Source organism: Nannospalax galili, unplaced genomic scaffold (assembly GCF_000622305.1).
Source record: "Nannospalax galili isolate Female #2095 unplaced genomic scaffold, S.galili_v1.0 scaffold161, whole genome shotgun sequence".
Taxonomy (NCBI): Eukaryota; Metazoa; Chordata; class Mammalia; order Rodentia; family Spalacidae; genus Nannospalax; species Nannospalax galili.
The window spans coordinates 2,352,525-2,380,294 of record NW_008348586.1 but is presented as its reverse complement, the minus strand read 5'-3'; the positions used below and the strand labels follow the sequence as shown (position 1 = coordinate 2,380,294).

The following is a 27,770-nucleotide window of genomic DNA, read 5'->3' as shown; positions in this document are numbered from 1 at the left end:
GCCTGTGGAGGTCAGAAGAAGGCATCAGATCCCCTGGAACTGGAGTTATGGATGGTTGTTAGCCACCATGTGGGTGCTGGGAATTGAATCCAGGTCCTTTGCAAGAGCACCCAGTGCTCTTAGAGGTTGAGCCATCTCTCCAGCCCAGCTCTTTCAAGGAACAGCTCTTTCAAGGAATTTTTTTTTCTTTGTTTTTGTTTCTGCTTTTTTGATACAGTGTCATTATGTAGCCCTTGATGACCTGGAACTCATAGAGATCCCCCTGCTTCTGCCACCTAAGTGCTTGGATTAAAGGTGTGTGCCACTATGCCCAGCTTCTTTTGTAAAAAGATTTGTTTTGACAGCCTCCAGTGTCCTGGTATCAGCACCTTTCCTGATTCCCAGGAGCCCTCTGGGCCTGGTCCTGCCCTCACCTCCCTTTGCTTCTCTGGGCTGTATAGCCTCCAGCGTCCTGGTGCCAGGACGTTTTCTGGGGTTTATACTCAGTTCAATATTGTATAACTGTATCAGTTCAACTGTGAACCTAAAAATTTACAGCCACTTTTGAAAGAGAGAAAAAAAAAGATTTATTTTTGTCTGTAGGTGTGCAAATGCTCATGGAGGCCAGAAGAGGGCATCAGAACTCTTGGAGCTGAAGTTATGGGTAGCTGTCAACCACCCAACATGGGTCCTCTGGAAGAGTAGCAAATGTTCCTAACTACAGAGCCATCTCTCTAGCCCCAAGATTTGTTATTGTTTGAAACAAAGTCTCATCATGTAGCCTTCACTGGCCTGAGTCTTGCTATGTAGACCAGGCTGGCCTCAAACCTGCAACAATCCTTTTGCTGCTGCCTACTAAGTGCTGAGATTAAGAGTGTTTGCTGCCTCCACATCCATTCAGCCGGGCATGGTGGCACACGCCTTTAACCCCAGCACTTGGGAGGCAGAGGCAGGCGGATCTCTGTGAGTTCTAAGGCCAGCCTGGTCTACATAGTGAGGTGCAGGGCAGATGGGGCTACAGGGAGACCCTGTCTCAAAAAGACCAAAAAAGCCAGGCGTGGTGGCGCATGCCTTTAATCCCAGCACTTGGGAGGCAGAGGCAGGTGGATCTCTGTGAGTTCAAGGCCAGCCTGGTCTACATAGTGAGTTCCGGGACAAGCTGGGGCCATAGGGAGACCCTGTCTCAAAAAGACCCCAAAAAAAGTGTTTGCCTCCACATTCATTTAAAAATTTATTTTGATTTTTTTTCAATTTTATTTATTTTTGTTTTATGTATATGCATGTATTGCTTGTATGTAGGTAAGTGCACCCATGTCGTGCAATGCCGTGGAGGTCAGAAGAGGCTGTTGGATCCCTTGGGACTAGAGTTACAGACAGTTGTTAGCTGCCATGTGGGTGCTGGGATTCAAACCTGGGTCTTCTGCAATAACAATCAGTGTTCTTAACTGCTGAGCCATCTCTCCAGCCCCTCATTTTTAGTTTTTATGTGTATGTGTGTTTTCCCTGCTTGGATATAAGTGTACCACTTGCATGCAATACCCTTGGAGGCCAGAAGATGGCATTAGATCCCTTGGAACTGGAGTTACAGATGGTTATGAGCCAACATGTGGGTACTAGGAACTGAAAACCAGGTCCTCTGCAAGGGCAGCCAGTGCTCTCAACTTTGGGACCATCTCCTCAATCCCCCACTTCTGTGTTTTTTGATGGTTTTTCAGTTGACCTTATTTACCTGAGGTCTTAGAAATTAGCCTTCAAAAAACTATTCACAAGGCTGGGAGTGATGATGCACCCCTTTAATCCCAGCTCTTGGGAGGCAGAGGCAAGTGAATCTCTGTGAGTTCAAGGCCAGCCTGGTCTACATAGTGACCTCCAGGCCAGCTGGGGCTACAGAGATACCCTTTTTCAAAAAAGACCAAAAAAAAAAAAAAAACAAAACAAAACCCCAAAAACCCCCAAGTATTCACAGATCAATTGGCCACAGGTTCTCTTCTCATTGTTTCTTTATACCTTACATATGAGCCATGAGCTTTCTTTGAAAATGAAGGGGAACATGAGCAAAGTATGATGGTTATTTATATATATATGAAAATGTCAGCAAGGTGTGGTGGCCCATGTCTGAGATCCCAGGACTTGGCAGATGGAGGCAGGAAGACCAGGAATTAGTTCAAGGTCATCCTTAAAAACCATATGGAGTTTAGCCTGGCATGCTTGTGCACACCTTTAATCCCAGCACTTGGGAGGCAGAGGCAAGCGGATCTCTGTGAGTTCAAGGACAGCCTGGTCTACATAGTGAGTTCCAAAATACCAAAAAAAAAAAAACAAACCTAAAAAACATATGGAGTTTGAAGGCAGTCTGTGCTAAATGAGACTTTGTTTCAACAAAGCAGGATGACGGCATGGGGGTAGATGACTATAAACCCAGCACTTAGAAAGTGAGAGCAAGTCAATAAGGAATTCAAGGTCATCAAAAAAAGGAAAAAAGAAAGAAAATATAATGAATTCCATTACTTTTCCATGATTTTGTATGCTAGCAAAAATAATTAGAAGAGCCAGGTGTGGTAGCACACACCTTTCACACCTTTAATCCCAGCACTTGGAAGACAGAGGCAGGCAGTCTACATAGTGAGTTCCAGGCCAGCTGGGGCTACAGGCACACATCTTTAATCCCAGCTCTCTGGAGGCAGAGGCAAAGGCAGATGGATGTCTGTGAGTTCAACAAGGTTAGCCTGGTCTACATGGTGAGTTCCAGGTCAGCTAGAGCTATATAATGAGATCCAGTCTCTAAACAAAACAACCCCCCCCCAAAAAAAAAAGTAATGAGAAGAGTGGGGAAGAGGAAGAGGAAAATAAGGAAGGAGTGAGGGCAGGTTAGGAACACAACTCATTTAGTGCTTAACTGGCATGCACAAAGCCATGGGTTCAATTCCCAGGCATGGTGGTGCACACCTGTAGTCATAACATGGAGGCAGGAAAATCAGGAGTTCTAGGTCATCCTTGGCTATATAGCCAGGCTGGGCTACATGACACTCTGTCTTTCTTTAAAAAAAAAAAAGTAAGCCGGGTGTGGTGGCACACACCTGTAGTCCCAGCACTTGGGAGGCAGAGGCAGGTGGATCTCTGTGAGTTCAAGGCCAGCCTGGTCTACATAGTGAGTTCCAGGCCAGCTAGGGTTACAGGGAGACCCTGTTTCAAAAAGACCAAAAAAAAAAAAGAAAAGAGTAGGGACTGAAGAGATGGCTCAGTGGTTAAGAACACTGATTGTTCTTGCAGAAGACCCGGGTTTGAATCCCAGCACCCACATGGCAGCTAACAACTGTCCGTAACTCCAGTTCCAGGGGGACCCGACGACCTCTTCTTCCCCTGAGGGCATTGCATTGCATGGGGGCCCTTTCCTTAATGGAAGAAAAACCCAATCCCGGAAAAAAAAAAAAAAATAGTTTTTTTTTTTTTGGTGTTTTTTTGAGACAGGGTCTTCCTGTAGCCCCAGTTGGCCTGGAACTCACTATGTAGACCAGGCTGGCCTCAAACAGAGATCCGCCTGCCTCTGCCTCCAAAGTGCTGGGATTAAAGGTGTGCACCACCACACCCGGCTATTAATACAGGGTTTTTTTGTTTTGTTTTGTTTTGTTTTTTGTTTGTTTTTTTGAGGCAGGGTCTCCCTGTAGCCCCAGCTGTCCTGGAACTCACTATGTAGACCAGGCTGGCCTTGAACTCACGGAGATCTGCCTGCTTCTGCCTCCCGAGTGCTGGGTAATACAGTATTTTTAAAAAGAGCAAACATATTTACTATTTTTTGCTTGGCATAATAGCCTCCACTTATAATTGCAGCATTTGGAAGGTAGAGCCAGAATTAGGAGTTTGAGGTCAAGGTGGGAATCCATAAGACCCTGTCTGAAAAAAGCAGAAAGAGCCAGCAAGATGGCTCAGTGTGTAAAGGAGCTTGCCATCAAGGCTGACAACCTTAGTTAGAGCCCAGGGACCTACATGGTAGAAAGAGAGAACCAACGCCTACAAATTGTCCTTTTCCTTTGACCTCCACATGTTTCTCTCTCTCTCTCTCTCTCTCTCTCTCTCTCTCTCTCTCTCTCTCTCTCACACACACACACACACACACACACACACACACACACACACACACGGTTATCCCCCCACCCCCAAACGTTTAAAAAACAAAAACAAAACAGGAGGTTGGAGCCAGGTGTGGGATGGAACTCTAAGCCTCTGATAACCAGCACTCAGGAAGCAGAGGCAGGCGATTTCTGTGAGTTCCAGGCAAGCCTGGTCTATGTAAGTTCCAGGCCACCAGGCGCTACATAGTAAGACCCTGTTTTGTTTTGTTTTTTTTTCTCCTTTTTTTAAGTAAATTGGTGGCAGGGTAGAGAGATGCTCAGCAGTTAAAGAGGACTGGCTGCTTTTGCAGAGGACTCAGGTTCAGTTACCAGAACTCACATGGTGCTAACCACCCACAAACATTGTAAGTATGCAGTGTACTTATACACACACACACACACACACACACACACACACACACATACACACACATATACATAAACTAAAAATAATAAAACTTTTTTTCAACCATGTAGGTTGAATATACAGCTCAGAGCAGAGCTTACCTTGCATTTATGAAGTTTGGGTTTCATCTCCAGCACTTTAAACTGGGTGTGGTGGTGCACACCTGTAATCCCAGCACCCAGAAGGTAGAATAGGAGGATCAGAAGTTTAATGTCATCCTCCACTTCACAGTGAGTTCAAGGCTGTTCTATATTATGTGAGATACTTTCTCAAAACAACAAAAATAACAAAAAGCAAAGCAAAACAAGCAAAAAACCCAAACAAGCATCAAGCATCCTTTATAGAGAAGCCACAAAGATTAAAAAAATCCAACCCATATTCTTTACAGCCCAGACTGACTTAGAATTCACCTTGTAGCCTCCATTATGGGCTGGTCCCAAATTTCAGGTGGTCCACTTGCCTCAACTTCTCAAATCCTTACAGGCCTGTGTACCACACTTGGCTTCGTGTTCTGTTTTCCTGCTACTTGATGGCTGTCTAGTTCCAACTTTTGGAACCATATTCTACTCTTTCAAAGTGGCAAAGGTCACATTATACTTTTCCTATCTCCAGCATTTACAGGGAAGATTTAATCACTAGGAAACTCCCCAGGGTCTGACCAGTGTGTTGGAGGTGGAAAGTGGTTACTGATGTGTCCATCCTCAACTCCTAGGCTTCCTATAAACCCTGTACCTCTGAAGGAGCTGAGAACAAGAAGACACTCCAGCAGAGATGAGCAGTCACTTGATTTTCCCTCAGGAAATCTCTTAGTCATATCTAACCATGTTAGTACCCCCCAGCTTTGGCTGAGGACCTGGCCTAGATGATACCTCTGGGCCCCAATGTCCCAATACCACCCCTCAGTGTTTTGTTCCTTTCCTCCACTGTGTGATTTTCCAACCCTCAGCAACTAGGACTGTCTACCTCTTTAAGAAAGATCTACCCCCAAATTTGAAGAATCTGACTGGGATTGTTAGGATGAGGAAAATGCTTACCTCCCCACTTTTTCCCAGAACCAAACAAAAATAATATACCCTCAGAAGACTATATATCAAGACTCTATATCACCTTAGAATTGGAATGGCTACCACCTCCTCAGAATCTGAAACCTAGGAAAGGACAGTCTGCTCTGCCAGAATCTCTGGGAATTCCCAGAGATACAGGGAGGCCCCAGATGAGATGGACTTTCCTCACACTTTTTCTTTCTTTCTTTTCCTTCCTTCTCTCCTTCCTTCCTTCCTTCCTTCCTTCCTTCCTTCCTTCCTTCCTTCCTTTTTCTTTTTTTGGTCTTTGTGAGACAGGGTCTCACTGTAGTGGAACTGGCCTGGAACTCACTATGTAGACCAGGAGACCAGGCTGGCCTTGAACTCACAGAGATCCACCTGCCTTTGCCTCCCGAGTGCTGGGACTAAAGGCCCACCACCACGCCTGGCTCCTCACACTATTTTTTAAAGACAGGGTCTCATATAGCTCAGGCTGGCCTTGAACTTGTTATGTAACTGAGGATGACCCTGAATTCCTGATCCTCCTACTTCTATTTCCAGTGTGCTAGGATTACCACTATGCCTGGCAAAGTTTTTGTTTTTTGTTTTTGGACAGGGCTTCACTGTGTACCCTGGCTGGACTGAAACTCACTATGTAGACCAGGCTGGCCTCAAACTCACACAAGGTTTGCCTGCTTCTGCCCCCTGAGTGCTAGAATTAAAGAATTAAAGGTATGTGCTACCATATCCAGCCCAAGTTGTTGGTTTTGTTTTAAGAGATTGACCTCTATTTCACTTTTTTTTTTTTTGGTCTTTTTGAGACAGGGTCTCCCTGTAGCCCCAGCTGGGGAACTCACTATGTACACCAGGCTGGCCTTGAACTCACAGAGATCTGCCTGACTCTGCCTCCCGAGTGCTGGGATTAAAGGCGTGCGCCACCACGCCTGGCCTTATTTCACTTTTTTCAAACATGGAAAAGATATTACCAAGCTATAAATTATGATACAGCAGTGGGGTGGGGAGAACTGAGTAGCCACGTTTTGGGCAACACCTGCCCTTTCTCATTGTCCTCCTGGGCTTGTATCCAGAGTTCCTCATTTAGGCTGTCCTTTGCACCAACATCCTTTGACCGTAGGTAGAATGAGCCATCCATGGATTTATTGGTCACCTTAATAGGTGTTCATAGTTCTTCTGGACCATCTCAGGTTTCAGCTTGGAGATGTTGAGGATCTGTTGGGCCTCCTGGAGGCTGAGGCCAGAGAGGTTGGATGCAGCCCCAGACTAGAGCCAGCAGGACTCCTAGCATCAGCAGCTGCCTGGCTGCCATGGCGACACCTCTCCCTCAGAGGCACTGGCCTTTGAGCCCTGCTCAAGGGTGGCTTGTGGGTCAGAGGTCAAGGGAGACTGCCTATCTCACATTTTGTGCATGAAGTGAGACTATATTGATTTGGGGAATAAAGTCTGACTTTCTTGTATTTCAAATTCGTAGAAAATGTGACCTTACTGCGCCCTCCCAGGAAAGCAGAACTGTGCCCTGAACTCCTTCCCCAGTTCCAAACCTAGACTAGAACCTGGTGACTCCGGTTCCTTTCTTTAGGGTGACTCTGTCCTAGTTCAATTTCAGGACTCTTTGCTCTTGTCATGATTCTGTTTCCTGAATTTTCTCCTGACATCCTCTCTTCCTTCTTGTGTTTTGACCTCAGAGAACCTTTAGAAGCTTGCTCAGTCCACAGTTGAGAAATCCCTGCACGTGCATATTGACGGTAATGGGTGAAGCTGGTATTGACAGGAGCAACCCACCAGGGGGAGCCTGTGCCTAAGATGTGGCTGAAGGCCTGCGTGGTAGTTCTTGTCTGGAGAGACTGAAGCCCTGCTCCTCCTGGTGATGCTGACACAGGATTGCCCCAAGTTTGAGGCCAACTTGGGCTACATAGTGAGTTCCTGGATAGCCTGGGCTACAGAGTGAGACTTTGTCTTAAAAAAAAAAGTCGGAGGCTGGAGAGATGGCTCAGCGGTTAAGAGTGCTTGCTGCTCTTCCAGAGTACCTGAGTTTGGGTCCCAGCACCCATGTCAGGTGGCTCATAACCAACAGCCTGTAACTCCAGCTCCAGAGAATCTGATGCCCTCTTTAGCCCTCAAGGGTACCTGAACATAAGTGGCATAAATAAATAAAATTAAAAATAAATCTTTAAAGATGTTCATTTAAAAAGAAAAGAAAAAACAAAAATTGGATCTTGGAGATGGCTCATCCAGTAAGGGTACCCACCATTAAATCTGACCATCTGAGTAGTATTCCCAGAATCCACAAGTGAAAAAAGAGAGTCATCTCCTGCAAATTGTCAAAATTGCCCTCCACTCCTGTGCCTGGGTGCCCTCCAAATAAATGCAAACAACAATAAAAATGCCAAACCCAAAACTAAAACAAAACAAAAAACCCCAAACAAAATAAAACAAAAATCAGACATAATGGCATGAGTCTATTATCTTAGCACTTGTCACATAGAGGCAGAAGGATCACTATTTCAAGGCTAATCTCAGACACAAACAATTTGAGGCCAGCCTTGGCCACTTGAGATAGTCTCAAGAAATAGGATGTGGGGGCTGGCGAGATGGCTCAGTGGTTAAGAACACTAGTTGTTCTTGCAGGAGACCTGGGTTAGAATCCCAGCATCTACATGCAGCTAACAACTGTCCGTAACTCCAGTTCCAGGGGATCGAACAGCTTCTTCTGTCCTCCGAGGGCATTGCATGACATGGGTGCACTTACCTATATGCAGGCAATACACTCATACACATAAAATAAAAATAATACACTCACCGGGCGTGGTGGCTCACGCCTGTAGTCCCAGCACTTCGGAGGCAGAGGCAGGTGGATCCCTGTGAGTTCAAGGCCAGCCTGGTCTACATAGTGAGTTCCAGGACAGCTGGGGCTACAGGGAGACCCTGCTTCAAAAGGACGAAAAAAAAAAAATACACTCAATCTCACAGAAACCCACCAGTCTCTGCCTCTCTCCTGAATGCTGGGATTAAAAGTGTGCACCACCACACTTGGTTTAGAACACTTCTTTTATAAAAGATTTAAAAAACTTATGTGTATATGTGCATGTGAGTTCGTACATGTAAGTGCACGTGCCCACGGAGTCTAGAAGAGGGCATCTGATCCCCTGGAGCTGGAGTTATAGGCAGTAAGCTGCCTGATGTGGTTACTGGAAACTGAACTCAGGTCCTTTGCAAGAGCAGTCAGCACTCTTAACCTCTGAGCTATCCCTTGAGCCCTGCAGAATACTTTTTTAATTTTTTACTTTTTAAATTTTTTCACCTTTTTGAGACAGGGGATCCATGCAGCCCCAGCTGGCTTGGAACTATGTAGACCAGGATGGCCTCGAACTCACAGAGATCCACCTGCCTCTGCTTCCTGAGTGCTGGGATTAAAGGCATGTGCCACCATACCCTGCTTGCAGAATACTTCTTAAATGATATGATCATGGCCAGATTCAATGTGGGGATCGGTCTTTCAGTACTTTGATTTCAATGCACGACTCTCACTAGACCCTGATGCCCATCTCTGGTGGATTCTCATTGATTCAGGCTTTCCCATCCTTCCTCTTCTAACTTGGGAATTTAAGGCCCTGAGTAGTATTAGTATGCACTATTACTTCCTTTTATCCCCCATTTCCTAAGATGGCTCTGGCTTAGCTGCCTCCCTGACCCTACCACTGCCCAGATCACCTGGCTCTTCCTTTAGGTCCACCTGTACTTTTTCCATTAATTTCATGTTTAGGTCAACCAAATAATCTGGCCTATGGGAAAATGGGAAGAAAGTCAGAAAATCTTTAATACTTTCTCACCCAGGCAATAAGGACCAGTCAGATTCAGCATCCACACTAATAATTGAATCTGTTATAAGCTTGGTATTATGATACATGATGAGGTTACAAAATTACAGATAACGTGGTGTCTGCCCTCAAGAAACTTGAATGCTAATTAGGGACACAAACAAATAACTAGGTAAGTACAACATCAAAGAATGGCTGGAAAGAAGACCGGAAAGGGGTAGGGCTAGACTTGAAGTAAGATGTCTGTCAGGAGCTTGTCCTTTACTCTGAATATTGAAGGAGGGGGGAACTTGAGTAGATTTGTTTGTTGTAACATTCTGGGTAATCAAGATTAGATTTAAAGAGGCAGAGATAGCAACTGAAAGCCACTCAATGACAGGTGGCCAGAACCAAGTCAAAGAATGGGCCACATGTAGAAGGGGGCTCTGACCTCTGACCCTTGCAGGTTGGTAGAGGAGGTAGGAGGATCTGAGGTCCCTGGATAGGTAACTTGGAGGATCCTAGGCTAGCTAGGGAGCAGGAGTATTCCCACAGGTTTGTCCCACTCTGGGACTCCCTGAGGTTCACATGGCAGTATCCCCACATGGATCTACAAGATCCGTCTCAGGTACTCAAGAACAAGAACTTCAGCTCCTAGTTCTCCCATTTCTCAGGTCCCAAGATATTTTTTTCAGTGTGTGGGATCAAATCCAGGGTCTCTTACATGCTAAGCAGGCACTTTTCCACTGAGCTACATCCCCAGTCCAAAGTTCCAACATCTTGTTCATGGATTCCCTATTAAGCAAAGACTTCAGATTTGGTAACTCTACCCATCTATTCAGAGGCCTGTGACTGGAAGAACACACTGGGTCATTGGTCTGAGGATCCTCTCACACATTTCACCAAAACACAGTCAGATATACACATCCCTGGAATGTTCTTCAAAGTCTTGTGATGCTATTTGGGATCACTTGCACCTTCCACATTGGAGGTGGAGGATGAATAAGTGCCAAGCCTGAAAAGCAGGTAAAAGTTAATATCTAAGCCTATCTACTGCCCTCACAGGAAGCCATGTAGATAGAAGCCTTACTAAGGGGTGGCCTTGAGAAACTTCTTTAAGCCATATAGCTCTAAGGAAAAATGTGGCCTTCCTTCCCTATGCCACATAGGGAAGGACCTATGAGTATAACTCCTTCTTTTCCAGGCACAGAAGGAGGCCTAAGCCAAATCTCAGACTATGAAGAAGCAACTATAATCAGTAGGATCATGAATATGAAGCAGTTTCTTGCTTATGGTCACCACTGAGGAGACATACAATGGGCCCAGCTACAAGACCAAGTAGAGCCCATGCCAGACAAGCAAAGGTCTGAGGAACTGTTGCTAGTCCATTATGAACCTACATCTACTTTAAGCTTAAAGTGATGCTGAGTAGAATCAAAGCTGCAGGACCCATCTGAGGACAAAGCTGAGTGACAGGTCTTACTACCTTGGACAAAGTATCTGGGATGGTGGGTAGCGGCAGCAGATAGGCCACTGGGGTAGAAGTGGGCATAAGACATGACCTCTTTAGAGGGGTGCTGTTGACTAATCCCCAAAAAGCAAAACTCTGCTGCAGATGCTCTTATTTCTTGGCTTAGGCAGTCAGGAGGAGTCTGGGGGCCCTCCCAGCGACTCCTTACTAGGTTAGAGGGCTCTGCAGGCATCTCTCCTGTCTGTGGCAAATGAGGAGGGGGGCTACTCAAGGGGTTACTCATGGAAACCTGGAAGAAGTGAGCATGGGTTCAGGGCCCATCACATTTCCTACTTAGAGGTAGAAGAAACCTGGGGAAAGAAGGGGTAGAATAGAGAAGCTGTGGAACAAAGTCAGTATCAAGTCAGGGATGAGGAGCAACTCCAAGCCCAAGTAGGGAGGCGCTCTGCTAGGCTGTACAGCAAGATTGGAGCTTCTAACTTACACAGTCAAGCCATTTAATCCTTCTATACCTCTATTTTCTTCCATCTGAAAAATGGGGATAACATTAATACTTTCCTAGTGGGGTTATGAAAAGCATTAGATGAAGGATTATATAACAACCAACAGGGTACCTAGCACATATGAAATTCTCATGGATGTTAATTATTTTCATGACTGGAAGTGGCTGCTTTACCCAAGAGATCTAGATTCATTAACTTCCTCTATAAGTCACAACCCTTAGCTGTTCAAAAACAACACAAAAAACTGAGTATATAATTAATAGTTATATACATTTTAAAAATTGTTCCAGAATAGACAGTATTGCACACACAGGTTCCACCTCAGTGCCCTCCAGCTCTTAAGATACCCTTCCATGGGTAGCTACATCCTGCAAATGATTTTCCATGTCCGCTGCACAGAGGCCCAGTTCCAATGGTACCTAAGCTTCCAGTCCTGGGTAGTCCGAAACTTGGAGGGTGGTAATTGGTCCACGAGGTGGGGTAGGGGGTGGTGTGCCTGGATCCCATAGGATGTCCTCATATGGACTTTGAAGAGGGCCAGAGGGCCGTCCTTGAGCCCCAGTCTGTTCTAGCAGGGCTCTGACCAAACCCACTGTGAGAGGGGGCTCTGCCCCAGGCTCAGGGAATGGGGCGGGGGCTCCCACCTCATCAGGGAGATGTGTCCTCAATAGAAGCAGGAGTTCATCTGGAGCCAGTTCTGGTGGGCACAAGCGGCAAAGAAGGGGGAGGTGAGAATCAAGGTGGCGATGCTGCACAAACTCTGCCAGAAGCAGTTTGAAGATTTCACTTCTTAGTAGAGGGCTGGAGGGACCGAGGGCCAGGCCAGCTTCCAGAGCCCGCTCCCACTGCTCCTTTTCTACCAGCTGCCTCACAGCTTGCAGCACAGCTTTGGGCCGCCCACTACCCAGAAGCAGCTCTAGTTCCAGGGTCTCAGGCCTGGTCTCCTCCTCACCTAGCACTGCCAAGGCTCGGCGATAGAGGGGTAGACCAGGGCTTCCAGTCCCCCAGCCTGGCCCACCCTGCTGCTGTGCCAGTTCTACAAAAGGAGGCAGCCATCGCGGCTCCAGTCGGCATAGGCACTGGCACAGGAGTTCAAAAGGGGGCAGTATCCCACTGGGGGGCCCCTTTCCAGATGTTGTATCCCTTAGTACCTTTTTCCACACATCAGGGGGTGCTTGGGACCTTAGTTTGCCAGACCTATCTGGCTGGAGCTGTAGGACCTGGAGGGTGGCACTCCAAGCTGCTGTAGGAAAGGCTTGGAAAATGGTGTTGAACTGGGCCAGCTGATCTCCTGTCAACTCTGTCCTCAGCAGGCGGGCCACTTCATGCTCTGCCAACTCAGTCCAGCCAGCCTCCTCATCATCCCCAGCCACCAGCTGGGCTTTGAGTTGCTCTAAGCTCCGGTAGTCCCGAAGCTCAGCCCTCAACGTAGTCAACAGTGTAGATGGGGGCAGGTGGCCCTGGAGGATGGAGGCCAAGGCCTGAGGTGCCCGGAACATACTGTTGTGTCTCAGCTCTTTTGGGGTGAGCTGAGTGCCCCGTAGGCTGCGTCGCTGATAATACACACAGGCCTCCTCAAACACCAGATCCTTGCCTAAGGGCAGTTCAAGGCCTTGGGGAGCTTCCCAACCCACAGAAAAAAGACCCAAGGCTGAAAGCAAACGTAGACCTCCTTGGATTTCCAATTCTTCCTCAACCTTCATGCCAGGGGCTGGAGGTTCCAGCAAATGTATTCTGTCTGTACTTAGGACTTTCCTCTCCAGCAGCTGTCCACTACCCATGTCCAGTAGTTCCAAGGTGGAGCCCAGGACACAGGCCAGAGTGCCATGAAATGTTCCCAGGGCTGCAGACCCTTCTAGGCCTATAGGTGCCTCCTGCAGCGTTCCCACAGTTCGAACACCACCATGGCACTGCACGAGACTCACCTGGCCTCTGAAGTCAAGTAACAATAGGCCCTGGGGAGTTGGGGCCCAGGTGTGTACAGCCAATGGCTCCCTGGGGGACAGAAACCCAGGAAGGCCTCGGACCAGGGTGGGAAAGTCCCAGGTATCCCCTTGCCTGGGATTCAGGTTTTTACTGTAAGAGAGGCCAAGAGATGGGGCAGCAACTATCACCTTGCCTTTGCTTGGGCTCCAGATCAGCAGAATGTGGGCCACACCAGGCCAGGTGGTGGTAGTGGGCACCAGGAAGAGGTCCTTGCGGGAGGCCATTAGCCCAAAAGAGGGACAGTGGTGCAGCAGGATGTGTGTGCGGCCTAGGTTGGTACCAGCCTCCCCGCTAGGCTCCAGGGTTTTGACGCACACGCAGTGGCTGAAAGTTACCGAAAGCTGCTCTGACTGGTCCTCAGTGTCCAGTTGACGTTCCTCGCACCAAACTAGGCGGCCTCGGGGCGCTGCCACGGCCGTTAAGCGGGCTCCACCATCCGGACATAGCTCAGTGCTCTGAAGCAGCCGCCATCCAGGCTCCATCCCTGAGCCCCACACTTCTGCCAGGCCACTCTCCCACACCAAGATCAGTGCGGGGCGAGTCAGCCACGGCAGAAAGAAAGCATCCAGCGGCGATGGCTGGCCCTCCGGCCAGGCACGCTCCAGCTCCAGGCCTGAACCACGCACAGCCACTAGAAGCTGCGGAGCGGGCGACCCTGGGGGTCTTAGCAGCAGCAGGTGGCGGCCGTCAGGGCAGCAGCGAACTAGGACTGCTGGGTCCCCGGTCAACAACTCGCGGAGCCGGGCGGCGCTGGTGAAGTTGCCCAGATCGGAAAGCAGGCGCAGGGTACCTGCACGCTTCATGGTGCCTCCGGCGCTGCAGCTAGCCTGAGCCTGAGAGCCCGGTGGGGCGCGGCCCGGCTGCAGGTCTGTAGTCCCTGGGGGACTAGGGCCCGGCTGACACTTCCGTCCCCGGTGGATGAGGTGAGCCAAGGCCGGGCCAGAGTGTCTACTCCGCCCCGCCCCATCTGGTTAGGTCCGGGATTGCCCTGGTGCACGCCCCATCGGCAGGACACGCCCGCCGGAGGAGGTGCTGCGAGTGGGAAGGGATGATCTCCAGGGGAGGAGCCTCCACAGCACCCAAGGGTTTCAGTGCCCTAGGGATTGAGAGCATCCATTTCTCAAAGCTGTCCTTCTTTCCAAACCTCTTTCTTTCATCCCCAACTTACTCATTCGTTCATCAATGTTTTCTTGAGTACCAATTTTGTGCCGGTCTTGAACAAAATAGAAAACCTCAACCTCCTGGAGATCTAGTGAAAAACAATCCAGTGCATGCACTGTGGGAGAGCTCTGGCTCCTCTTTACAGGTAAGAAAAGATAAGTAGCACAGATAAGTAACTTGACCAAGTTAATGGCAGCTACGAAGTGGGATTTCTGGTTAGTCAGTACAGCAAAGAAACCACTTTATTATACCAACAATTCATCACCCCAAACCAACAGTTTGCTAGACAAAAACCCCAACAACTTTAAAGGCAGATCCTATTTTTCATCTCCCTAACACCTACACTTTGATTGATGTCTTGAGTCAGGGCCTGGCTCTGTAGCCCAAGGTGTCCTCCTGCCTCAGCCTCCTGCCTCCCAACGCCAGGATTGCAGGCACCAGCTACCATGCCTGGATTCACACCTATAGTTTTGTTGCTGTTGTTAGCATACAAAGCATTGAGTTTCATTATAGCACTTCCTTTTGTTTCTCTTGCTCTGTGTGTGTATGTGTGTTCCTGTGTGTGCAGGTGCATGTGTGTGCCATGTGGAAGCCAGAGATTCACCTTAGGTGTCTTTCCTCTGAAGTCACTCCCTAGGACTCTCACTTATTAGGCTAGGAAGCCCCAGGCATCCTGATCCATCTGCTTGCCCCACTAGCACACTGGGATTACAAACTCAAGTTACCATCCCAAGGTTGTTTTTTTTTCATCTTTTTGAGACAGGATTTCCCTGTAGCTCCAGCTGGCCTGGAACTCACTCTGAAGACCAGGCTGGCCTTGAACTCACAGAGATCAGCCTGCCTCTGTCTCCTGAGTGCTGGGATCGAAGGTGGGCACCATGACTTCCTGCTAGGACTTTTTTCATCTTTATATCCTATCTTCATTTTTAGAGTAGAGCCTAGCTCCCCAAAAAATACTTAATTGAAGATTGGATAAGTAAATTTGTATGGACTCATGTATATGTGTGTGGTATCATTTGGGAAGCTTTTACTTAAAAGTTACAGAAATAGAAGCTGGCCGTGGTGGTGTACACATTTAATCCCAGCACTTGGGAGGCAGAGGCAGGCGGATCTCTGTGAGTTTGAGGCCAGCCTGGTCTACATAGTGAGTTCCAGGCTAGCTGGGGGTATAGGGAGACCCTGTCTCAAAAACACCAAAAACAAACAAACAAATAAATAAATAAAAATAAAAAAGCAAAAAAGAAACAAGCAAAAAATCTAGAGAAAGAGACAAATGTGATGGAAACCACAGAAGGGACTTTCAGTAAGGAGGCTGTCAAATGCCTCAGAAGAAAAAAAGGAAACAAAAATGTCTTTTTGAGGCTGGAGAGAAGGCTCAGCAGTTAGGAGCACATATTGTTCTTCCAAAGAACTCAAGTTTGGTTGCCAGCACCCACACTGGGCAGCTCACTACTGCCTTTAACTCCAGCTCCAGGGGATAGGACACCCTCTTCTGGACTCTCTGGGGACCAGCATTCACATATGCACATACAGACCACAGCTATCTTAAGTAAAACCACAATTAATTAGAACTTAAAGAGCTTGCAAAATCTTAAGGAGAAAGGAGAAACAGGCTTGGACAACAAGCAAGAATCAAACACTCATTGATGTGTAAGAAATGGAAGCACAACTGCTTTTCTGCAGGAACCACCTATCCACGATACTGTGGTCTTTGGGGCTACATGACTTGGTTGCTGCACTGGAGGGCAGATCTGCTATGAATAAATTCTCATCATTCTTTCACCTTTGCACGTCTTTGAAATACTTAAAAAAATTATGTATATATGGGTGTCTCTGTATAAGTATGCTTATATCTGTATGGATACAAGCATGTGAGTGAAGGAATCCACAAAGGCCAGAAGAGGGTGTTCGATCTTCTGGACCTGATATGGGTGCTAGAAACTGAACCTGGGTACTCTGCAAGAGCAGTATGAGTTTTCAAGTGCCAAGCCATCTCTCCAGCCCTCACCTTTACACTTTTTGATCTTGCCCACTTATCACTACTGTTGAGCTAGGTGTGGTGGGTGGCAAATGCCTGTAATCCCAGCACTTAGGAGATGGAGGCAGGAGGATTTTTCTGGAATTAGAGGCAGGCCTGAATGCCCCCCCCTCCCCTGCAAAGTACACTGAGAGTACTAGGCCAGCCAAAGGTAGAGAGTAAAATCCTGTTTCAGAAAATAAGCAAAAACAGGACTCAGCAGTCAAGAGCACTGGCTGTTTTTGCAGAGGACCCGGGTTTGGTTCCCAGCACCCACATGATGGCTAACAACCATCTGTAATTCCAGTTCTGGGGATCTGATGCCTTCCTCTGGTCTCTATGGGCAATGCACACATGTGGTGCACTTAGATACATGTAGGAAAAACACTCATACAAAATTAAAATAAAAAAATAAGCAAAACCCAAAACAAAACCATTCCTGTGTAAAGAGATTAGAAAAATAAAAATTTACCAATCTGGATTAAGAGCTCCTTCCTGGTTTCATTCTCAGTAACACACACACACAGACAAACATACACACACCTTAAAAAAAAAAAACCTGATCTGGGTTCAAATTCTTTTCCTTTCTTACTAACTGCAGAACATTAGACAAAATAATCATTCAGAAAATTTGTTTTTCTCCTAACATTACTTATTTCATAGTTATAATATTGAAACATACAAACAATAGGTGTCTGGTACTTTTGTAGAGGAAGTGTGAGAATGAATCCCAGGCCTCCCACACATTAAGCAAGCACTCTCATATATCCCTAGCCAACATTTTAAAATTTCATTTGCATAAGAGAAAATTGAGCATGGTGCACGCCTTTAATTCCAGCACTTCACAGGCAGAGATAGGTGAATCTCTATGGGATTGAGGCCAGCCTGGTCTACATAGCAAGTTCCAGGCCATTTGGGGCTACAAGGAGACCCTGTCTCAAAAAGACCAACCAATCCAACCAACCAACCAACCAATCAACCAACCAACCAACCAACCAACCAACTAACCAACCAAACAACCAAACAAACAAAAAGAACGCCAAACAGCGATGACAAAAAGAAAAATGTGAGATTCAGTGTTCTGGTCAAGTTAACACAACCTCACAACTTGAGTTTTTTTTTTCTTTTTGAGGAAGGGTCTCCCTGTTGTAGCTCCAGCTCACCTGGAACTCACTATGTAGACCAGGCTGGCCTTGAACTCACAGCCTCTGCCTCCCGAATGCTGGGACTAAAGGTGTGTGCCACCAGGCCTGGCAACTGGATGTATTTTTAACGTACTAGGCACACTCATTTGTTGTTTACTTTGTTTCCAACAGTTCACTTAAAAAGTTGCAAGAAACGTTTTGGAACGCCAATATTTCCAGGTTTTTCCAGTGTTTCTAGAGGATACACTTATTTCTAGAAGAAACTGCTGAGTTCAGACTTTCCTATATTATAATCTAAAACACTTGCCATAGCGACTAGTAGCCAGAGGCCCTTCGTTAAGGGCTTGCTCGTGATGTCTTTCGGGAGTTGTAGTCTTTGCGCTGCTTGCTGGGAATCGTGGTCCGAGCCAGCTTCAGGAAGCGGGCCTGGACGAAACTGGCACAGGAGGGTTTTAGGACCCAGCGGGGCACGGCGAACCAGGGGAAGGGTCGGGGAGGTCGGGAGCGCGCCCGTGATTCCGGAGCAGCGGCGGAGTCGGGAGCGAGCAGGTGTGCGAGCAGCTCGGGTGGTGGAGGGGGAGCTGGGGGCTTGGTAAGTGGCGCCTGCCGGGCCGGGTGGGCGAACCTGACCAACCCCCGCGGGTCCTCCCTAGTAGGCCTTGGCCCCGAGGAGGCGGGGCCTGCGCCGGCCGCCAGGACCACGGAGCTGAGAGGGAAGAGGGAGGGTTGAGGCTGCAGCAGCTGCGTGCGGTGTGAGGGCCGGGCCTGGGGCGGCGGAGTGGAGCGGATCCACTCCCCAGGTGGCTGGTCCTTCGAAATCCTGCTTGTTCCCGCCCCTCCCCGATGGGGTTGGGGCGTGCGTGCCTGCGGGCATGGCGCTGACCTTTGACCCCAGCTCGGGGCTGCCTCTTGACCCCTGCTCGGAGCTGACCCTGACCTGTCAGCTCCGTTGAGAGGGCTGCTTGTTCCTGGCACGGCAGTGAGGGTCAAGACCTTCGAAAAAGGATAGAGAAAGGCGGGTTCGTACGAATTTTTCCGAATTCTTCAGGTGCCCGGAAGGGCCAGATCTTGCGCTTCTCAATCCGCGACTCGCAGGCTTCAATTCTGCACCCTCTTGACGCGGAATTAGTGAACCTACCGTACTTTCGCGGCGAAACCTGTTTTCAGGAGGGTTTGGGAAAGAAAGAAAGGCGTTATCAGGGAAGTGGCGGTCGGAAGCCGAGTCCTCTCCCTGGCCAATGGGACACTGGAAACTTGGGCCACGTCCTAATAAATGTTTAATCGAATCTTCCCAGCCCTTTCTTTCTAGAAATTAAAAAAGGAAACTTAGAGCAGTTTCTTTGTAAAGCAGGGTAAACATGGTTTTAAAAAATGATTTGTGTCAGGGACACCCTATGATCTAGTAGATAGCCCTGTAGCTCTGGCTGGTCTGGAACTAGCTTTGTAGGCCAGGCTTACCTCGAATTTGTGGAGATTCTCCTGACTCTGCCTCCGGAATGTTAGGATTTCAGTGTACCCCACTATGTTTCCTTCCCTTGATTTAGGACAAAGATACTCAGAATTATTTTTGGTTGGATTTGTATGAATAATTTCCATGTGAAGGCTTTCAGGATTTCAGATCTGTTAAGGAAAGGGGTTTGATTCCTCTTGTTAGGATTGTAAAGGGAGTTATAGAATATAGGGTTTTACACAAAACATAATTTAGGAACCCATAAAATTTGGAAAATATGACCAAATAACAAATTTATCCAGGATGTATGAGGGTGAGCTATTGATTCAGCACACATTTACTGAGCATTGACTGTGACTGACACTGAGTTTAGAAATTGTGTGTGTGTGTGTGTGTGTGTGTGTGTGTGTGTGTGTGTGTTTAGGATGGCCTTGAACTCACGGGGATCTTACTTGCGTCTGACTCTCCAGTGCTGGGATTAAAGGCATGAGCCACCACACCCAGCAAAATGGTGTTTTTTTCAAGAACATTAGAGACATGTTTGGAGAAAAATTTCTAGGGTCGTGTGTTAACATATCCATGTAAAGACATTTTTACAGCATTAAGGGAAGACTGCTATTGCCTAGGAGAGTCAGTCTTTGTAGGGAACTTGTACTTGAACTGGGAGTTGAGAGATCAGAATGAGCTTGCATAAGAAGGCATTTGAGTTGGAGACAGATAGCCTTTGCAAAAGTATGTTGTGAAGGTGAAGGGGAAAAAAATAGCATGGTGTCAGAACTATGTCCAAAACAGATGTGTGCTGGGGAAGTTGGCTGGAGGTGAGACTGAGAAGGGGGAGGGAACCACTGAAAACAGTTTGAATTAGGGAGTGATAGAAATGCAGATTAAAGCCCAGCGTGGTGGCGCAGGCCTTTAATCCCAGCACTTTGGGAGGCACACGCAGGCGGATCTCTATGAGTTCAAGTCCAGCCTGGTCTACATAGCGAGTTCCAGGACAGCTAAGGCTATAGGGAGACCCTATCTCAAAAAAGACCGAAAAAAAAAAAGAAAAAAAGAAGTGCAGGTTAAAAACAGTAGAAAACGATGGGGCTGGAGAGATGACTCTTTGGTTACAAGCACATATGACTTGCTCTTCCAGAGGACTGGAGTTCAGTTCTTAGAACTCATGAGGCAGCTCACAACTACTTGTAATTCCTCCTCCAGGAGATTGATGCCTCTGACTTCCAAGGGCACCTGCACATAATTAAAAATAATAAAAATAAATCTTAAAAAGCCAGGCATGGTGGTGGATCTCTGTGAGTTCAAGGCCACCTGGTCTTCATAGAGTTCCAGGCTAGCTAGTGATACATAGTGAGACCCTGTCATTGAAAAAAAAAAAGCCTGGGTGTGGTGGCATATGGCAGATGACTCTAATGCCAGCACCTCTAAGTCCCAGCATGGGAGGCAGAGACAGGGAGATCTCTGTGACCAGGCAGCTTGGTCTTCATAGTGAGTTCCAGGCCAACTGGGACTACAGGTAGACCCTGTCTCAAAAAAACAAAAGCAAAAACAAAACCCCAAAGACAAAACAATAACAACCCCTGCCCCCCAACAACAACAAAGCAGCCAGTGTTCTTATCTGCTGAGCCATCTCCAGTCCCCAGAGCAGACCTTTTTTTTTTTTTTTTTTGGTCTTTTTGAGACAGGGTCTCCCTGTAGCCCCAGCTGTCTTGGAACTCACTATATAGACCAGGCTGGCCTTGAACTCACAGAGATCTGCCTGCCTCTGCCTCCCGAGTGCTGGGATCAAAGGCTTTCGCCACCACGCCTGGCCATACATTTTTTTTTTTTTTTTAAAGTAGGTCTCTTGGGGCTAGAGAGATGGCTCAGCAGTTAAGAACACTGGTTGTTCTTGCAGAAGACCTGGGTTTGAATCCCAGCACCCACATGACAGCTAACTGTCCATAACTCCAGTCCCAGGGGATCCATCAGCCTCCTGACCTCTATGGGCATTGCACAACACAGGTGCACTTACCTACATGCAGGCAGTACATGCATACACATAAAAATTTTTTAAAAATTAAAAAAATTTAAAAGTAGGGCTCTCATCTTTGATTCCCAACCTTTAATCCCAGCACTTGGGAGGCAAAGGCAAGTGGATCTGTGAGTTTCAGGTCAGCCAGGGCTACATAGTGAGATCCTAGCCAAACAAAAAAACCTTATACTAGGGGCTGGAGAGATGGCTCAGTGGTTAAGAGCACTGTCTGTTCTTGCAGCAGACCCAGGTTTGAGTCCCAGCACCCACATGGCAGCTAACAACCAGCTGTTACTCCAGTTCCAGGGGAATCTGACACCATCTTCTGATCTCCTGTGTACAACACAGGTGCACTTAACATACATGCAGGCAATACACTCATACACATAAAATTAATATTTTTAAAAATAACTGTGCTGGGCATGGTGATGCATGCCTTTAATCCCAGCATTGGGGAAGCAGAGACAGACAGATCTTTGTGAGTTCAAGGCCAGCCTGGTCTCCATAAGTGAATCCAGGCTAGTTGTGGCTACAGGGAGACCTTATTTCAAAAAGACCAAAAAAAATAAAATAACTTATGCATAGTTTCCTAGTTAGCTTCAGCTGTCTAGTTGACACAGTCCAAAGTTATCAGAGTCTCAATCAAGGACTGCCTGATCAGACTGTCCTGTGGGTACGTCTATATCTGTTGAGCATTTTCTTGATTGCTAATTGATATAGGAGAGCCCGGAACACTTTGGGCCGTACCATCTCAAGGCAGGGGGTCCAGGGCTGTATAAAACTGGAGGAAGGCTAGAGAGCAAACCAGTAACTAGAATTTCTCCATAGAAATGCTCCTTTCCTGCCCTGGCTTCTCTCAGTGGTAGATTATGACCTGCAAGTATAAACCAAATAAACATTTTCTCCCCAGGTTGCTTTTGGTCATGGTGTTTATTGTATGAACAGAGAGCAAACAAAGACACATAGTATGAAACAAAAAGGGACCAAAACATGACTAAATTATGATCTCTACCTTGAGAGGCTTTACATGGAAAAGATACACATCCTGATACTTTAAAGACTTGCAGCTGCCTACCCCTGTATTTCCCACAAACAACTTGATCTCAACATACCAGACTGTCCCAACTAACTTTCCATAGCCACCCATCTTTAAAAGTCTGCTCTGAGCTAGGTGTGGTGGCGCACGCCTTTGATCCCAGCACTTGGGAGGCAGAGGCAGGCGGATCTCTGTGAGTTCAAGGCCAGCCTGGTCTACATAGTGAGTTCCAGGACAGCTGGGGCTACAGGGAGACCCTGTCTCAAAAAGACCAAAAAAAAAAACAAAAAAAAACCAAAAAACAAAAAACATTGGGGCTGGAGAAATGGCTTAGTGGTTAAGAGCACTGGCTGCTCTTGCAGAGAACCTGTATTTGATTCCCAAAACTAGGTGCTAGAGAGATGGCTCAGCGGTTAAGAGCACTGACTGCTCTTGCAGAGGACTCAGGTTCAATTCCCAGCACCAACATGGCAGCTACGAATCGTCCTTAACTCCAGTTCCAGGGGAATCTGAAGCCCTCTTCTGATCTCCGAGGCACTGCATGACACGGGTGCACTCACACACATACAGGCAATACACTCATACACGTAAAATAAAAATAAGTAAATATTTTAATTAAAAAATAATTTAATTAATTAATTAAAATATTTTCTGCAAAGTCCAAGGAGGTCAGAAGAGGGCATCCCTCTAGCCCCTAATTAGAATATTTTTAAAAATTAAAAAATTGCCGGGCATGGTTGCTCATGCCTTTAATCCCAGCACTTGGGAGGCAGAGGTAGGTGGATCTTTGTGAGTTTGAGGCCAGCCTGGTCTACATAGTGAGTTCCAGGACAGCTGGGGCTACAGGGAGACCCTGTCTCAAAAAGACAGAAAAAAAATTAGGCCAGGCGTGGTGGCGCATGCCTTTAATCCCAGCACTTGGGAGACAGAGGCAGGTGGATCTCTGTGAGCCAGCCTGGTCTACAAAGGGAGTTCCAGGCGACCTGGGGCTACAGGGAGACCCTATCTCAGAAAAACAACAAATTAAAAAATGAAAAAAGATTATTATAGTGTTATCATTTTCATTTTGTTTTTTCTTCAGATCTGGGGATTGATCCCAGGGTCTCATGTATGTTAAGACAAATGAATTTCCACTGAGTTACATCCTCAGACCTGTAGTTTTAATTTTATCCCTTAGGTGGTTGGTATTCATGAGCCTTACTTGGTTCATGAGAAGATAGGAGTAACTTTGTGGTGACTGAGGAAGTTCAAGGTTTGGGCAGGAGATGGGCAGTCTTACAAGAGAGACTGCTCATTGAGAAGAGGATCTCACAGTGAATTCTCATTCTGAGAGATGTCAGGAAACACAGTTGTCTATCAAAATTTCCTGAAATCTTATCAGTTTTGGAGTTTGTTCTTCTTTCTGAAATTATAGGTGTTTTTTTCTTTCTTAAAAAAAATTATTTTTTGGTCTTTTTGAAATGGTCTCCCTGCAGCCCCAGCTGTCCTGGAACTTACTATGTAGACCAGGCTGGCCTTGAACTTATAGAGATCCTCTTGCCTCTGCCTCCCAAGTGCTAAGACTAAAGGCATGTGCCACCACGCCTGGCTCTGTCTTCCTTTTTCAAAAGAATTTTTTTGACAGGTCTCATGAAGCCCAGTATTACTTCTAGTATAAGATAATTCGAAAGGGATCCTAAAGTGCTTATGTTTATATAAACCTCTTCATCTATGCTATTAGTTTGTAAAGCTAGACAGATTTAGTAGCTGTGATGGTGACCAGATGTTTTTCTTTTTTTTCTTCTTGTGGTACTAAGTCTTGGACATGTGGACATGGCACCCTATCACTGAGGTATATCTATAGCCCTATTTCACGTCTTTGAAGGTAGCCCACCTGAAGTAAGTGTAGATGGTGGCTCATATCTAGATGTAGTAAGTTCCAGCTTTTGCTACTTGCTGCTTACTCTTGGGATAGTCTCTGTTATTTCTACATTTATTTATTTATTTATTTATTTATTTATTTATTTTCTTTGGAGAAAATATGTGTCTGTGTCTGTGTCTGTGTCTTTGTGTGTGTGTGTGTGTGTGTGTGTGTGTGTGTGTAAGTACATGTATATGGAAGTCAGTGAACAACTTGTGGGAGTTAATTCTCTCCTTCCGCCATATAGGTCTCTGGGATTGAACTCAGGTCCTCAGGGTTGGTGATAGGTACCTTTCCCCACTAAACCATCCCTCTAGCCCCTACTTCTGTTTTAATATAGGCTGAACACCAAGTCTGAAGTGAGCATTGTGTACAGCATACATAAGATTTGGAAGTGACAGCCAAGCGTGGTGGCGCATGCCTTTAACCCCAGCACTCTGGGAGGCAGAGGCAGGTGGATCTCTGTGAGTTGGAGGCCAGCCTGGTCTACATAGTGAGTTCCAGGCCAGCTGGGGCTACTGGGAGACCCTGTCTCAAAAAGACCAAAAAAAAAAAAAAAAAAGATTTGGATGTGACTTATATTGGTTCATATGCTAATTTTATTATCTGGTTCTGTCCTGGCATATAGATTATATAATGATGATGCTTGTCAAATTGTATCTGAAGTTATCAGACTTTCTTGGATAAGGTGAGAATGTTGATATTATGGATCAGTTTGGAGTTGGTATAGAATTAGAACTTCAAGGACTGGAGATGCAGCTCAGTTATAAAGTGCTTGTTTAGTCCTGGGTTCAATTCTAAGCATACCCTACTTGCCTAAAATTGTAGCTAGCTGAATCTTTTTTTTTTTCTTTTGAGACAGGCTATCACTATGCTGGAGCTCACTGTGTAGATCAAGCTGGGCTCAAACACAGAAATCCACCTGTCTACATGCCATGTGGGTGCTGGGAACTGAACCTGCATCCTCTGAAAGAGCAGCCAAGGCTCTTAACCAGTGAGCCACTTTAGCTCCTTGTTTTTCTCTGTGTATGTGTGTGGGTACATGTGTGCCATAACATGTGTCTGTAGGTCAGAGGATGACTTGTGGGAATCAGGTTTCTTTTCCACCATCTGGGTCCAGGAATCCAGCTCAGGTTCTCAGGCTTGGTGGCAGGTACCTTTACCTGCTGAGCCATCTTGCTGACCCACTCATAAGTCAGTCTAATAGTGGGAATGGCTGCTAGAGAGGAAAATTTAGTGTCTTTGACATTTGCCAGGTGTGTTATTTTGTGCAAAGTCAAGTCCATATGAAATTATGATAGTAGTACATGTTTCATCTATTATAAAGATTAAATACAGATAATTTAAAGCACTGAGAACAATGCCAAGTACATAGTAAGTTCTCAGTAGTGTTGTGGGTTATTATGCGTTACTTCCCACAAAGTGGAAGCTGTGCGCTGAAGATAAGGAAGAGGGACTAAAGAATTCCATCTCCAGGAATTAGAAGAAAAGTAGGGGCTGGAGAGATGGCTCAGTGGTTAAGAGCACTGACTGCTCTTGCAGAGAACCTGGGCTCTCCCCCACTTAGATCCCTTTCTTTGGAAGAAAAAAGAAAGCTGCCCCTTGGGTTTTTTTTTTTTTTTAAATTAAATTTCACCTTTAATCCCAGCACTCAGGAGGCAGAGGCAGGAGGATCTCTGTGAGATCCAGGCTAGCCAGTTCTACAAAGTGAGCTCCAGACCAGCTGTGGCTACAGGGAGACCCTGTCTCAAAATCCCCCCCCAAAACCCAAAAACTAAACAAAACAAAAAACCCAAAAAAACAAAAAACAAAAAACACCCCCCCCAAAAAAAATTAAATTTGGGACTGGAGAGATGACTCAGTGGTTAAGAGTACTTGTTGCTCCTACAGATGACCCAAGTTTGGTTCCTAGCCTCCACATAGCACCTAACAAAAACCATAACTCCAGTTCTAGGGCATCTAACACCCTCTTCTTGCCTTCAGGAACATTGCATGCATATGGTGCTCTTACACAAAATAAAAATAAATTTAGAAAATAAATTTATTGTTATTGTGTTATGTGTGTGCATGATGTGTGTGGTATGCATGTGGCAGTCAGAGGAGAACTTAGTGAGGTCTGGGGATCGAACTCAGGTTTTCAGGCTTGCACTGTTGGGCAGCAAGCACCTTTACCCATTGAGCCATCTCATCAGCCCCTGTAGCTTCTTTTTACAGTCTGGCAAATTGAGACAAACAATTTTAAAATGAGTGTATAAAAATTGAGGTTAGGTTTTTCTGGTGGCAGAGTCTGGAGACGATTCACAGACATGGCACCTTGAAAGGGTAAGGAAAAGAAGGAAAAACAAGTCCTCAGCCTTGGACCTCAGGTGGCTGAAGGAAAGAACATACTTGGTGTCTGCCACATCTTTGCTTCTTTCAGTGATACTTTTATCCTTGTCACTGATCTTTCTGACAAGGAAACCATCTACCAAGTGACTGGTGGAATGAATGTTAACATTGACTGAGATGAATCTTCTCCATGTGCCACCATGTTGGCTGCCCAGAATGTGGCCCAGTGGTATAAGGAGCTGGGTGTCACCGACCTGCATATCAAACTCCGGGCCACTGGAGGAAACAAGACCAAAACCCCTGGAGCCCAGTCAGCCCTCAAAGCTCTTGCTCACTCGGGGATGAAAAGTGGATGGGTTGAGGATGTCACTCCCATCCTCTCTGACAGCACCCACAGGAAGTGGGGTTCACTGTGGTCGTCATCTATGAACAGGACTTCTCAGATTATTTTCTGTTAATAAATTGTTTCCTGTAAGGTTTTTTTTTTTTTTGAGACAGGGTCTTCCTGTAGCCCTAGTTGTCTTGAACTCACTATGTAGACTAGGTTGGCCTTGAACTCACAGAGATCTGCTTGCCTCTGCCTCCCAAGTGCTGGGATTGAAGGCATGTACCACCACGCCTGGCTCCTGTAAGCTTTTTTGACCTCTACCAGCATTGCATACATAAGTGCACTTACATACTGCAGGCAATATGCTCATACACATAAAAATAATTATTTTTAAAAATTGAGGCTAGGAGTTGGGAAATATAGGTAAAAGTACTTGCCCTGGCATGCAGGTGGTCCTGGGTTGGATCCTCAGAACTGCAAAACAAAACCAAATCCCCAAATAGTTGAAGCTAGAGCCCAATACTTTTTTTTTTTTTTTTGGTCTTTTTGAGACAGAGTCTCCCTGTATCCCTAGCTGTCCTGGAACTCACTGTGTAGACCAGGCTGGCCTTGAACTCACAGAGATCCGCCTGCCTCTGCCTCCCGAGTGCTGGGATTAAAGGTATGCGCCACCACACCCAGCATTTTTTTTTTTGAGAAAGGATTTTACTATGCAGCTCTGCCTGGTCTGGAACTCGCTATGTTGACCAGGCTGGCCTCAAACTCATAGAGCTATGCCTGCCTCTGCCTCCTGAGTGCTGGAACTAAAGGCAAGTGCCAACATGCTCAGCTTAGAGCCCTAGACTTTATTTTTTTGGGGGGGGGGTCTTTTTGAGTCAGGGTCTCCCTGTAGCCCCAGCTGGCCTGGAACTCACTATGTAGACCAGGCTGGCCTTGAACTCACAGACATCCATCTGCCTCTGCTTCCTGAGTGCTTGAATTAAAGACTTTAGTAACTCTGGAAATTGAATTTTTTTTTAAGACAAGGTCTCAGCCGGGCGTGGTGGCACACGCCCTTAATCCCAGCACTCGGGAGGCAGAGGCAGGCAGATCTCTGTGAG

The 27,770-nt window shown here is 46.5% G+C and overlaps 2 protein-coding genes and 1 pseudogene across 5 annotated transcripts in view; 2 read left to right on the top strand and 1 right to left on the bottom strand.

The window, feature by feature from the left end:
• Nucleotides 1-11,556: 11,556 nt before the first annotated feature.
• On the bottom strand, nucleotides 11,557-14,770 carry Hps6 (HPS6 biogenesis of lysosomal organelles complex 2 subunit 3). Its single transcript, XM_008845622.3, has one exon. It carries the CDS (start codon nucleotides 14,092-14,094, stop codon nucleotides 11,725-11,727), a length of 2,370 nt encoding a protein of 789 aa, XP_008843844.1. The 5' UTR covers nucleotides 14,095-14,770; the 3' UTR covers nucleotides 11,557-11,724.
• A 3,249-nt stretch (nucleotides 14,771-18,019) lies between these two features.
• The window catches only part of Armh3 (armadillo like helical domain containing 3), a 253,901-nt gene continuing 244,150 nt past the window's right edge, over nucleotides 18,020-27,770 (top strand). The window contains exon 1 of one of the 4 annotated variants that reach the window (XM_008845618.3): nucleotides 18,020-18,163. The gene's annotated coding sequence lies outside the window, so the exon portion shown is untranslated. Of the gene's footprint in view, nucleotides 18,207-27,770 lie in introns of all 4 variants that reach the window. The other 3 variants (XM_008845617.3, XM_029569626.1, XM_008845621.3) reach the window with 3 other exon arrangements.
• On the top strand, nucleotides 26,321-26,800 carry LOC103744070 (annotated as a pseudogene).

Excerpts from the sequence above, each read along its gene's own strand:
- Hps6 (XM_008845622.3), bottom strand. The coding sequence starts at position 14,094 with ATGAAGCGTGCAGGTACCCTGCGCCTGCTTTCCGATCTGGGCAACTTC.